General features: G+C 50.4%; 1 protein-coding gene across 3 annotated transcripts in view; it reads right to left on the reverse strand.

Moving 5' to 3' along the window:
- Positions 1–7,935: 7,935 nt before the first annotated feature.
- The window catches only part of FNIP1 (folliculin interacting protein 1), a 67,027-nt gene continuing 60,660 nt past the window's right edge, over positions 7,936–14,302 (reverse strand). For all 3 annotated transcript variants that reach the window (XM_061457078.1, XM_061457076.1, XM_061457077.1), the window contains 4 exons: positions 14,061–14,229; positions 12,420–12,617; positions 11,925–12,040; positions 7,936–10,987 (listed from right to left, as the gene is read on the reverse strand). In XM_061457078.1, the coding sequence (XP_061313062.1) occupies positions 10,909–10,987; positions 11,925–12,040; positions 12,420–12,617; positions 14,061–14,229 (562 nt within the window). In that variant the 3' untranslated portion in view covers positions 7,936–10,908. The remainder of the gene's footprint in view (positions 10,988–11,924; positions 12,041–12,419; positions 12,618–14,060; positions 14,230–14,302) is intronic.

Genomic DNA, 14,302 nt, shown 5'->3' on the forward strand with positions numbered 1-14,302 from the left:
CATGAATCCAGAAGGGCATTCCTCTTCCCTGTCCACTGCTTGGAAGGTTCAGCTGAAGCAGGAACGGGTGCCTGCACATCCAGTGCCTGAGCCACACTCTTCTGAGTGGGATCAGGAATGGAAGGGAGTGCTCAAGGCCAGGTTGGACACAGGGGCTTGGAGCAACCTGCTTTAGTGGGAGTTGTCCCTGCCCGTGGCAGGGGTTGGAACTGGATGAGCTTTAAGGTCCCTTCAACATAAACCATTCTGTGACTCTCTGATTCTGACTCTTGCCAAGTCACCAGAGCATCCAACCCGCCCCCAGGCATGTTATAGTGTAGAACATTATCACAAGTGTCTGATCAAACAGAGCAGGAACTGACAAAAACATTCAAACTTGTTACAAAACACCATCGAACATAAAAAACCAGCTGGTTTGCTCAAAGGCAGAAGTTTTTGCCCCAAACAGATACACATTCCGCAGCAGAACAGCTCTGTCTGAACCAGGCTCTTTCATCAAATGCTTTTCTGTCTTCTGCCGGTTTATTTTTACTACACACAACCTACAGATACTTGATTCCAGCCCCAGCACTTTGCTGGCAAAAGCTAGAAGAGCATATGGACCTGTCTAGATATTGGAGGTATCCAGCAACAGTATACAGATGTCCAAGCTCTAGCCTGAAAAAGCTGAAGATGGGGGTGGCAGGGGGGAAACCTGCCCTGACAGGAGGCAATCTGGAGCCTAGTGACAGCCCCATTTGCATTTGCTTTGTTGTTATAATCAGGTTAAAACCTCAGCGGAAAGATTTGCTTCATTTGTGGTAGGAAACCTCATGCCAAAACCCATTAGAAAAGAGAGGGGGGTAAAAGAATGGGGACAGATAAAGATGAAGACTGTAAAGAAAGAACACTCTTGCTATGGAAACTCCCCAGCACTGAGCCGGCATCAGCAGCCGGATTAGCATCTCTCATTCCAAACATTTAAGGTCTCTTTCATTAATGTTGGGGTCCACTTAAAGTTATACAACTACAAATTGCAAGATGTTTTCCCAACCAGTGGGGACTTTGTGACCTGTTATAACCCGGTGAGAACATGCAAGGGTTATTTGTATTTTTCTCCAGAGTAGCTATTTTCAGAGGCAAAAAGCCAAACACTTGCATAACTCACCACTGCTGGGCTGTGTATCTGTGACATTTGTAAGGGGACAAGGCTTTGGCTGACGGTGTTGAGCTAGGAAAAGAACAGGGCATGCGAGAGGAGCCAGGTTCAGTGTGATAAAGAGCAGAGTAAATAGGATTGCAGAACTTCCCCTTTTTTGAAGAGAAGGGAGCAATTCTCTGAGCATGTGGAAAAATAACAAACAACCTCTGGTGCAGCCAAGTAGCAGGCACCTCGTCTAGACTTTGTCTGAGCTGGCCATCACCTACATGAAGAAACTGGGAATAAACACCCGACATGCTATTCCTCTGCTTTCTGCACTCAAATCCATGCTACTTGGTTTTTAACTCCTCTGAGTTACATTATGAGTTATACTCATATAACACTATGAGTTATATTATTACAGCATTTGGATCAAGACCAAGGCTGGGGAAGAGTTGCAGTTCTTACCATTTCCTTGCTCGCTGGTGCCAGGGTACTCTGCAACCATGAGCATCGCTGTTGTAGCCGAGACGGGTGCAACAGTTGAGCAGCATCACCCCAGCTCCGCAGTGCCTGCAGATGTGTCTGTGTTTCTCTGTGTGTGTATAAGCTATAATTTGATTGCAAAGAAGTGTTGCACAGTTTAGGAGGCTCAGTCCAGGCCTGGGAGCCAGGAATGCTCGGTGAACTCATTGCGAAGTTATGTAGGCCAAAATTCCCTGTATCATCCTCTGCTTTTAGTCACATTTCAATGCTGTCGGTCTGATTTGTTCTCATGAGGAGACTACAAACAGCTCCCACTGACATTAGCCTTAGAAGTGCTCAGCTCCTCCACACTCCTCAGTTGGGTCCCCTCTCATTGAAGCACTCGGTGTCACAGGCTTTTATCATCTGTCTTCGCACGATGACGTGCATCCTTATTATTCCCTATGATCTGTTCTCCGGCTTTTAATGACCCTCCAGAGCTAATGAGATGTTTGTTCCCCCACCCAAGCACAACCATATGGATGAGATGGTATCAGGCAGCTCGCTGAAACCAGTAATTCTCAGGCATGCAGAGTATCCAGAAGGTTCCTGTTTTCAGTGCCTCGGTTTTAGTCTTCAAATGCAGAAGTGTTTGGCATTGCTCACATGATGCCAGCAGCACAACAGAACAAACTGTCTTCTGCAGACCAAATCCTGCCTATTTTTAACTTAAAGATCTGCAGATGACTCTCCTTCCATTCGGTGTGGTTTTCCTCCCCGCCATGGAGAGGCCTTGGTAACGTCACAGCCATTCTGGTGCGCAGTAGATGTGATTGATGGTGGAGGATCTTGATGCACAGCAGTGTCCTAGAGCCTGTGGTGGCCTCTTGCCATAGCCCAGAAGCTCTCCTGCAGTGGAAAGCTGAGGTGCTCCTGCTGAGACACCACCAGGCTTTCTTTTACCTTCATGCATCAAAGAGCCAAGACACCCGAGGATGCTGAAGGTACAGCAAGGGCCAGTGCACAGAGCTGGCCTCCTGGAAAACCTGGCATTATCCCTCTCCACTTGGCTCTTATCAGGCCAACCCTGGAATACTGTGAGCGGTTTTGGTCCCTGCTGTACAAAAAGGCTGGGGATGGGTTGGAGAGGGTCCAGAGAAGGGCCACAAAGATGATCCAGGGGCTGGGCAGTGTGTGAGGAACGGCTGGGAGAGCCGGGACTGTGCAGCCTGGAGAAGAGAAGGCTCAGGTGACCTTGTCAGCATGTGCCAGTATCTCAAGGATGATCCTTGAGGTCCTTTCAAATTTGGGATTCTAGGATTCTCCTTTCAGCACACAACGTGGGGAGGTACCTTCACTGCAAACCCACCCCAAGGGGTTGCAGGGCTTTCATCCAAGGGGAGGCTGTGACTAACGTGCAGCAACTCCTGGAGTTAACGTGAGGGGAGAGGGAAGCGTTCCTCCATCCTGTGCTTTTCAAGTAGAAGATTGTCCTGGTTGGGGTTTAAAATGCTACCAGCGCACCCATTCGCAGTCCTCGAATGAAAGGAAGCATTGTGTGAACCACAGGAGGAATGTCCCTTACTGTAAGTGGCCGGGAGCAGGGGAAATAAAAGCAGAACAGCAGCGAGGTGAAGGTCAGATGATCACATGAATCACACGGTGATGCAAGTGCTGGAGTGTGTGGCTCAGTGCACCGCCCAGCGACACCAGATGCCACTGAAGTACACAGATACCACTTAACCTACAGCCACTTTCCCACATGGGAGGGATTTCTCAAAGTGGGGTTTTTGCTCCTTCCACTAGAGCAGGGTGCTCCAAGCCCATCCAGCCTGGCCTTGAACACTGCCAGGGTCTGACTGACCATGAGCGGAGCTGGGTACCAGAGCCCCCATGAACATGAAGGCAGCTGCTTGTGACTGTGGCACAACCCCACAGTGATGGTGCTCCAGCAGTGAAACTGTTGGCACCACAGTGGGCCAGGAGGGCTCTCTCAGGGGAAGATTTTCCTTGCTGCATTATCAAGACCCCACATGCTCCAGGAATGATGCTCAGGGTGACGCTCAGCTGCCTCTTCAGTTGACACTGAACAGGAAACCAGCTGCATCACAGATTCATTAGAGATGCTGAATGAGCTCTTGTGCTTTGGCTGCAGGTGATGAAGGCAGGGGCAAGTACTCCTGCTGGAACAAGTCCTCTAAACCCGCCTCTGCTGTGGGTGTTCTGGAAAAGAGGGAATTCACCCGGATTGCTGAGCCTGACGACTTGTCCTGGGTGGAATCTGCATGGACTCCTGCCGAGCCACTGACCAAAGGGAGAGCTGCTGCAGGAACCTGCGACCCAGCGGGGTCAGCAGCTTCCCAGCCAGCGAGCCTGGGAAAAACCAGACAAGGATGTGACAGTGAGCTCCAGCACAGCTGAGAAGCTGTGGTTACATCAAGGATTGCTTCCCCCTCAAAATGGGAGTCGGAATTCAGGGCTGGGAAGAGCTGCAGTTGCCAGGAGCAGCAAGGGTTTGCTCGCCCAGGACAGGGCCATTGGTTTTGATCCTAAATCAGTTCATACTAAATCACTTCAAAGCCTTTGGTTTTCACCGATCTGTATCAGTTTCCATAGGAAGAGCCTGCTTTGCAGTACCCTATGATTTAAGCAATGATTTGGAGATTTAGGCTGTGTGTGCCTCCAGGCTGATGGCTTTTACAGCATAACCAGCCCCGGAACAATGTTGTGTGAAACGACAGACATCAAGACTTCAACTGTTGGAGCTGCACAAGGAAAACAAGCCTGGAGAATAAAGCCCACGAGCATTAATTATTGCTGCACAAACCACACAGCTGTAATTATCTTGTTCCCCAAGAAGGTCTCCAGCAAATTTTATCAGTCCCATTGTTAATACATGCAAACAGGAGCCCTCATTCTTTCTGCTCTTTGGGTAGTGATCAAAATTAGCCAAGATTTCTACTTATGGCTGCTATTAATAAATGGAGTCCTTGAAAATCGGGGAGTTAATTTCTTAGGATTCAGAGCACTCAATCAGCTATTGAAAAATATAATTGCTGGTGGCTGTAATTTGGAAGTAATTAGAGAAGAATTGCTGAATGTAAGCGTCGCAAACGCTGCGAGGTTCTCCAGAGGGAAAAGCGTCTCCAGCAGGAAAACCGAGCGCACAAACCCATTTGTCCCCTCTCCAAGAGCCACCATTCACAAACGCCTCTGTAGCACCGGGACCTGTCCCAGTCCCTGCACCAGAGCCTCTGAATGAGGGTGTTTGCTCAGGAGACCACCATCAGTGGTCCAGTCTCAGCACTGGAGCCATCCAAGCGACTTGCCATCATCACCCCTGTAGAGACTCGGGCTTTGTCTCCATGTTCTCTCTCTGCTGCCTCTGTGCTGGCTCTGCGCTGTTCACAAACTGCTTTTCTTTTGGTGACATAAAATCCCAGCCTGGTTTGGGTTGAAGGGACCTCAAAGCTCCTCCAGCTCCAACCCCTGCCACGGGCAGGGACACCTTCCACTAGAGCAGCTTGCTCCAAGCCCCTGTGTCCAACCTGGCCTTGAGCACTGCCAGGGATGGGGCAGCCACAGCTTCTCTGGGCACCCTGTGCCAGCGCCTCAGCACCCTCCCAGGGAAGAGCTTCTGCCTAAGAGCTCAGCTCAGTCTCCCCTCTGGCAGGTTAAAGCCATTCCCCTTGGCCTGTCCCTGCAGGCCCTTGGCCAAAGCCCCTCTCCAGGTTTCTATAAACCCATTCTATTCCTCAAGAACACTGAAACACTTTGCCTTTAGGAAGCAGGATGTTCATTTCTCAAGGGAGCGCTTGCTCCCATCTTTCTCACACCCTTCCGTCAGAAACCGCTTTCATTTCCTGTGCTGCTCATGGAAAACCCTTGTTTTCCTGGGTCAAACTCCACCATCAGCTCTGCCACCCAGCGCTGCCACACGCAACACATACGTGTCGCGGAGCTGCGGCTTCAGCCTGTCCTCCTCGAGGAGGAAACAGCAGTGAGAGCAGCCCTGCCTCTGCTGCGGCACAGCAGAGCCGCACACGATGCGCACAGCAGGACGTGGCTGCAGCTCCCAGTTCCTCAGCGGTTTTCCAGCTGGGTCTGTCCTACCAGCGGCACCAGAACATGCGTTGAGGAGATCAGGAAGAAGGAAAAGCTTTGTAGGAAGCGGCTCACGCAAGGTTCTCATTTTGTAATGGGAAGAGGATAAGCCACGGCAGGATGCTTCCCTCCGGCCACCCGCACCCCAAGGTAAAGAAAGGTGAAGACTTCTTGGTCTGTAACTTCATCTCTGAGAAGAAACATCTACAGAGAAACTGCTGCCAATGGAGGCAGCTCCTTAAGGAAAACAGCAGCAAACAAAGCACAAAGGTGTTTGAGCCCCTGGACTGGAGCTCTGCTCCCTGGCTGGAGATGGGGCACATCAGGGCATCTGTGTCACAGGAAAAGGCATCTGCTTATCTCCTGTGCTGCTCCCAAAACCCGGGACCAACCTCCAGCCCAAGCCCTTCCTCTGGTATGGTGCAATAATGACCTGTCGCTGGTCCAGGGTGCCTCATGGGTGCTGATCGGCAGCACATCTCTGCCCTGGGGCAGGTTCCTCACCCTCGGTGGTGGCTGAGCACCCAAACAGATGCCGAGATGGTATCACAGGGCTCTGGCGTGGAGCTCTGGTGGAAACCTGGCCCTGAAACAACCATCCAGACCCACAGGCACAACCTGCCCTGCCCGCAGCCCAGCCACCATGGGCATTGCTCAAACCTAGGCCTTGAGCAACAGGTACCGGGCAGAGGAAGGGCAGAGCCTGGGGAAGGAGCCTCTGAGCTCCTTCAGCAAATAGGATCTTGCAGCAGAGGTGGCCACGCAAGGGGAGCTGCCGAGTGCCTCACCACAGCACAAGTGTGACGATACTCAGGTAGCAATGCCCTGAACCACAGGACCAGCTACTGACTGTCCTCTCCTTCCTCCTGTGCAGTGATTACCAGTGATGGGCATCAAGAGCTCCTCGTGCCCCACTGTGGCTGGTGCCGAGTGCGGCTGAAGGCAGGAGCTCGGGCGGTGGCTCCCCACGCTCGGAGCAGATGTGCTCAGCTCCAGCTGGGAGCAGCAGCTGGAACAGGCAGAGGTTCAGGAAGCGAATTCTGCCACTGCACAAATGGTTCTGGTAATGCAAATAAACAGACATGGGAGTAACGTGCTTCCTGCTGCCACTGTGCTCCCTAGGAGAGGATGGGCTGTAGGGCAGCAGAGGACCTGTGGGAGACCCAGCCTGCAGCCAAGCCCTGTGCTGCTGGTTAGGAATGATGCCAGTGCCTCCGCATCCGTCTGTGTTTCATGGAGTCACAGAACAGTTTGGGTTGAAGGGACCTTAAAGCTCATCCATTTCCAACCCCTGCTCTGCCATTGGATGCTGCAGGCATTCTGCTGCTAACAGCAACCCTTGGCAAACACCGCCCAGAGACACATGATCATGAACCAACCTCGTGCCTGCCCCATCAAGAGGACACCTCATGACCATCTACTCTGGTAACACAGATCCTCCATCCTCCACTGCAGGGCTCTGACAGCAGCACACACGGGTGCACCCCGTATCCCAGTATCCCGACACAGCAGCTCCCTTCCTCTCCTACAACATCCACTGAGGATGAGCCACTCATCGAGAACAGAGGATGCAGGTACTTCAGGCCACAGTCTCCCATCTTTTGCTCTTTTTTATGCCCTTTTCAAGAATACAGGACCTGGATTAATCGAATGCCCTAAAAGCCATCATACATACGCTCTGCTATGTCTTCCCAAGTTAATTCTTCTTCCTGTTGTATGATTACTGCTTCTCTTTCCTTGACAGCCCTCTATCGTAACTTGAACTTGTATTCATAAACCTTATGAAGACTTCTTCATTCCTGGGAGACAAAGACAGGAAAGGGATTGTGACTGTGCAAAGGGCACAAACACGGTACCTTGTAGGAGAGGAACTGCAAACACTCGACTAGTGAGACAAACTGCTTTGAGGTGACCACACAGACCCATGCCAGGACCACAGCTTCATCTGTGCCCCCCATGCAAAGTCAAGCATCCTCCAGAGGGTCAGGACCATCTTCTGTCTTCCTGCTGCTTTTGCTGTGGCCAGCAACATTCACAACTGAAGGGGCGGCAAATTCAACCACAGATTCCCATTTGAAATGATTAATTCCTCAAGAGACCCCAAAGTCACCGGCTGCAGCACCCCTAAGTAGCAGGAGGTGTGCACCGAAGGGACGGGAGAGCGAAGCTGGGGATGGTCGTAGTTTGCACACTCACCACCGCCCTCCTACTACTTGTGTACAAACCAGACACCGAGTGCACCAAAGTAAATCGACATACTGTATTTATTGCACAAATTTCCCCTAAAATTGGGAATGGTTATTATAATACAAGTGCACATCTTGGGAAATATATACAAAACCAGAAGAGAGAACAAGTATGTACATTTTACCCAGCATTTTACAAGTACCACCGTCTAAATAATTTAGAGAAAGCAAAAAAAAAAAACAAAAAACATCTCTAACAACTAACAGGGAAAACACCCGCGAGGTGGAAAATCCTTTCTTTTAAATAGGGTTTGTTCTTAGCAGCCCAGTGTTGGCCAATTGCAACAACAACAACTTTGCTCAGCCGCGTGCCTTAGTACACTTAGTTTTCAGCCAGGAAATTAAGACATGTTAATGGAGATGGGTAATAGTGGAAACAGAAGAAATCAAACATTAGTTTTCTATTCACATAAAACCATCGCAATACACTTTAATGGAGTCCTGCAGAAGATCCCTTTTCGTGGTGTTTAACACACAGACATTCGTACCGTGTTGTTCATGCACCCTCAAAGTTCACCTATGGGAAAACATCCCATCACACAGGGTTTGGGATGAGTTGGGACCAATGTGCTCCTCAGGAGGAGAATGAGGAGGCCACATCCATGGCCCCTCCACTGGGACAATGCTGAGGGGTCCTGTCAGGCAGGGCACAGCAGGGAAGGACACCACCAAATCAACACCTTCTTCTCAAGTTAATACTGATTTCAGGCTGTGCAAGGGCCATTTGAGAGAGTCAAATCCACATCAGCAATGCCAACAACTCGCCTGATCATGGTTAAAGGGAGGAGGATGTGGTATCTTCCTTATAAGCATGGTCCGGGGGGTTGTCCATCTATTAGGGGATGTGCTGTGGATGAAGCCACATGAGGAACCACGCAGAGGCAGGGGCAGAGATTCCAGAGCCAGGCCCATGCTGACACCTCCAGGTTACAATTGCATGTCTGTGTATAACTCCTGGCTCTAGAACCGAGCACAGCAGAGAGTTCAACATCCCCGTGCTGAGCTCAATGCTGTATTTCGTAAAGAATGGGTTTACACAACTGGGCCCCTATGTTCTGTGCTCATTCCAAAAGCCAGATGTAAAGTAACAGTGTGGTGAAGGAAGGACATTTGAAGAATAGGGGAGAAACATCCTTGGATCACATATTAAAAACAAGGTTCTTCCCTGCAGCAGTCAGTGTTAGATTTTATATACAAAAATGCTCCCAGTGCCACTGCCTATATTAAGGTTTGAGTTACTAAGGGGGACTCAGTCCTACATGGAAAGGGCCATGGGTTTTCCATGTGGATCTTCCCTGGGACAGAGTCTGAAGTTACAGCTTTAAGTAGTACTGGAATCCTGGCGCAGGGAGGAAGGGAGGAGGCAGCGCTGGGGCCGGGATCTCTCCTATTGTTTTCGAGTTTATCAAATGGTTAAAATAGATTTTGTATTTCAAATACCTCCTCGAACAATAGCAGGCGTGCTACACTATTGAATGGGTGATTACAGAGGGACATATTTATAGAGCTGTTTATAGAGTTCAGCGACCATGTGAGCACATATCTCCTACGTGTGCGGCTAACCCATGGCTTCCAACCTACTGCACGTCAGGGGTGGGTACAGAACCTAAACCCCAGCAACATGAACTGGCTGCCAGGACAAATACGCAAAGAAAAGCCTCTAATGAAGTGTCCAGTTAAACTGAGGTAGTAGAGCCTTTGAAAACATAATCCACCTACCACTGTATATTTACATTACTTACAGCAGGCTGGGTCCATCAGCTATTCGTACAACTGTTGTATATACAATGACAAAACAGCGATGGCTGAGGAAAGGAGAAATGCTGAGAATAAAATAAACAACATTTCCTGCTGGTAATTACACAAGTGAGTAGAAAAGGGATTAGAGTCATCTGCATCGAGGGGTGCATCTGTCCAGAAATAACCTGGTGTTACTGCACTGTGGTGTAAGCAACGTCCTGGTTTTGCAGAATGGCTTTAAAAAACAGAGCAATTCGTTACCTGAGCAATTTAAGGGTAGTAATAGTCTATCTGTTTCTTCCCCACTGCTTTGGTACAATTGTTTCTAGTTCATCACTTCAATAGCTGACTGACTGCTGTAAAAAGAAGATGATGTTGCAAGAATATTAGAGACCATAAAAAAGTTAAGAGGTAAAGAGTCACCTGGGGCCTGTGGGCAAACCGCAGCCAACGCTCCCTTAGAGATGATTTTTTCCTTTAAACATTCTGATTACGTTGTGGAAGAAAAGCATCACTTGGTATAAAGCAACATTGACACGTTAGAAACATTTAATACTGGTTACAACACCCAGCCAAGAAAGAGAACCTCCATCGCTGTTGGCCTCCTCTTCCTCCTCCCCCCCCCCCCCCCCCCCAGCTATTCCCTCTCCCCAGGAGAAAGATCATAAATTAACCTTGGAGCTGAGTGTCATGAATGAGCTTTTTACAAAACACCCCCCCTCGTCCCCCCCGTTCTTCCTCAGGGAAGAGCCCAGACCTGGACCATGACATGGAAAAGGAGAAGTTGTTTACAACTCATTGCAGCTTGAGAGTTAGAGACTGAAGGAGCTCCTCCTCGGGCTGCCGGCAGCTGCTGTGTCCCCTCGGTAAGTCCATAACCAGCGACAGCATCACGTATTCCTCAAAGCAGCTCTTCCTCACGTCCCCCATCTGAGTTACACTTGGCCGTGGTGGCAGAAGCTGCTAAAAACCGCAGATCTTCCTCTCCTGTCTGTGGCTGAAGTCCCCGGCTCGCTCTGTTTTCCTTTCTTTATCCTTCTTTATAAACGACCAAGCGGGAGAGGAAAAGCCTCCAAGTGTTTGCACAACGTGCAGTCATATATGGAGGTGCTGCAGCTCAACGAGCAGTTTGTTTTAATGGCTTCAAAGAGAAAGGAGCCAGAACAAGTTGTCTTCTTCCACTTTGTTTCCAGAGGGGGAGGAAAAAAGTCAACATCTACGGCCTCTGGTATTTTAAAGTAGTATCTGGGCAACGTAGGGAGAGTGAGTGCTTGCTACAGCTGCCAGCAAAGGGAGGTCGCTGGATTCAATCCTAAAAGGAAGCAGAAGAGTCGCATTTAATCCAACCCGAAACGCACGTCGGTCACTGTGCTCCAGCCCCAGCCTTTGCCTGGGCCATGAGCATGCCCAGCTCCGAGAGGGACACTGGAAAACTAAATCCCACTGAGCTTCCCTCCTAAGGCAGCCCTGCCAGCCGGGTTACACACTGCAGCCTCCACATTGCTGCTCTGCCCCCCTGTATCCTCGTGTTGTTCATGCTGAGGAGCGACCGCTCCGCACTGCGCAGCTCCTGGCTTCTTTTAAACAGGGCCAACAAACTGGTGAGAAGGCAAATGGAAGGAGGAGAACAGCAGATTCCCTCCTGCCCCCCACGCAAAGGAGCAGTAACTGGGGGACAATGCACAGGAGCCGAGGATTAGGCTGAACTACTGCAGCAACTACCAAGGCAGCCCTGGCACAGTGCTGGAGCTCACCCACTGCAGCTGCTCCCCATCTCCAGCTCCACATGTGCTCCGTGTGCCTTCCTGCTCACCCTGTGGCTCCTCTGCATAAAAAGCTATTCAGAGCTTTCCTATAAACACCCCTTAAATAGCTCCTCTGCCTCTGCCCCGCACCCACAGAGAGGCATTATGTGCCTTACATGACACGGGGAGTTTTCTGCCATGTAGGGAAAGTCAACCTGGAGCAATCAGGTGCCCCACGTTGTTCAGTGATGACTGACTTAAGTAAGCAAAGAGTCTGATAAGCTCTGGAGTGCTGAGCCCACCTTCCTGCCCGGAGGGAAGAGAGAAAGGCTGGGGGATCCTCGGGATCAAGCAATGGCTAAGGAGAAGCCCGTGGCCATGGGTTTCTATGGGAAATCCATTCCCCTTTAGGAATCCATTTTCTGTGCTTAGAACAAGCCCAGGAGGAGGATGTGGCACCAGGAAACCCGCGGCAGCACTGCTCGGAGGGATTTGTGATCCTACCCCAGCACCACGCCCAGCTCCTTCACGTGAACCCTCATCTGGCCCTTCAGATACTCGGACAGCATCTTGCTTTTGAAGTAGAGCTCCTGCAGCCGGTCCTCCAGGTGCATTACACACTAGAAAGCAAAGAGAGTTGCGTCAGGGAGAGAGAACAGCGCTGCATCCAAACTGCACCCACACAGCACAGACCCCAAACACCTACTGCCTTCCTGTGGCTGTGTCTAGGAGAATAATTACTAAGGTACTCACTGACAAGACTCTTACTTTTGAGCAGAAGCCTTTGATTGCATGTTAAATCGGAATTAATGAGACAGCTGCCTTGATTACAGAGCAGGGTTTAAACGGGCAGCTCAAACAGCTCTGTCAGGGGATGCGCTGGCTACTGCAACTGTGGCTCTGGCTTACATCAACCAGGCAGAAGCTCACAGCCTCTGAAGCCATGCAGTGAAAGGATGCCTTCAAAGCACTGCCCTCTCCATCGCTCCTCATACTTACAAAGTTTGGAGATAAATTATGCTTGTACAGCTGAAGAGTGGAATGCAGCAGGTTGGAGACAAGACTCGACACTAACACCTCCTTCCCCAGCTTGTTGTCAATCATTCGCCTCTGGCTACTGGCCACTTGCACCGTCCATTTGTCCGTGTCTGCAATGATGCAGACGGCTTCCGCGATCGGCTCATCCAGCACGGGATGCTAGAAACAAAACAGGAATAGCAGAGACCCGAGGATGACAAGGGACCACGCAGAACACTGAGGATAACAACCACAGCTGAGCTGTGGATAACACGGATAACAACATCCTGGCGAGCAGGGATGGCATCCCAGGCACTGCTTTGTCTGTAACACAGGAACATCTGCTAACACTGTGCTGCAGCTATTAAAATCAGAGTGTTACTGTAAGCAAGGCACAGCTTTAGCAGGATAGTTGCTGGTTTACATTTTCTTCCAGGCTTGGATGTGTGTCGCTGGCTGACAACTGTATCTTTTGATATCGGATATAAAGAGCTCTGACATCTCTAAAGTGTATCTTAAACCCCTAAAACGCAAAGTACCCAAGCCCCAGCTTGCTGCTCATAGAGGCAGTGTGAACAGATCCGGTTTACTCCTGGTTGTGGCAGCATTCCCGTGTCGAGAAGGCCAGCAGAGGGAGTCCGGAGCCAAGCCTGCACCAGCTCCTCCACTGCTCCCAGCCAGGGAGGTTTCAGAGGCAGCATTTGGAACCCGCTGTCCTTCCCCCGTGCGTTTTGGGGCTGGACTGTTGGGGAGCATCTCCTTCCAAAGCGCCCCAGGGACGTCCACAGCGCTAGGATGCAGTTACTATCTTCCTTTAAGAGAAGCACATAAAATCTTGCCCAGCCCTTTCATAGCCTCTCAATCTCTTCCCAAGTCTCCTGATGGACACACACCACGGTTAGGTTGTATTTCAGACACATCTGTTTCATGGCTACCTCACACTGCTGCTTCTGTTGCCTGAAGTTCAGTTACACTTCACACATGGCTTAAATGCAAGCACGCAGGGAGTGAAACTCAGCCCCTGCAGGGCTGGGCACAAGGAAAGGGGACACTAATGTGAGGGACGTGATGCACATCTTAACTGGAGAGGTGTGGAAGAAGGGGATGCTCAGAGCCTCTCAGTGGACTGCCTGCTCCCTATGCTGTGTCTGGCTCCTTCCTCATCCCCTTGGGAATAAACCAGAGGGGAGCAGGATCATGCTTTTCAGTGATAGCCTGAGGAAAGGAGGGAGCAAAGGGAGCTCCTGCATGACCACTGCAGCAGGACCCCCATGCCTGGGAAGGGATGCACAGCAACCTCAGCCCTTGGTCTTGTCTAACATCATTGCACCCTGTGGGCCACAGCCATCAGTGCCTACAGGAGATGATGGTGGCTCAGAGCAGAGATCCATCTTCCTGAGGGCACAAGTCCCTCAGCTGGTTCCAGTGGGAATCTGTGCCCCAGATCCACAGGGAAAATACCCTTGTTTTCCAGGTGTTAATGAGGGATTAGACGAAATTGGTGACCTGGGACTGGAGCGAGCTGCGACAGTAAATATTTCCCCTTGCAGCAGGTTTGTGCATTCACAAACATTTGCCTTTCCCTACTGCGACAGAGACATTTACCAAATATAGCCTAATTACCTGCACAGCATGAGACAAATCTGACACCAAACAGTGCCTCAGCTTCTCATCGCTTCCGATGCCTTGCAAAACAAAGTCGGGAACGTAAGAGGAGCAGTAGCCACCTAGTAAGGATCTTCCGAAATTGGCAATACTGGGCTGGACAGAGTTCACTTCAACTAGTTTTGACCTGCAGGAAAGGCACAGCAAAGAGACGGGCAACAGTAAACAACAAATGCAGCTGGCAGAGAGGCTGCGTTTTC

The sequence above is a fragment of the Pezoporus flaviventris genome, unplaced genomic scaffold, assembly GCF_033815535.1.
Source record: "Pezoporus flaviventris isolate CSIRO_AGI_PZ_B2104156 unplaced genomic scaffold, CSIRO_AGI_Pfla_v1 ptg000023l, whole genome shotgun sequence".
Classification (NCBI taxonomy): Eukaryota; Metazoa; Chordata; class Aves; order Psittaciformes; family Psittacidae; genus Pezoporus; species Pezoporus flaviventris.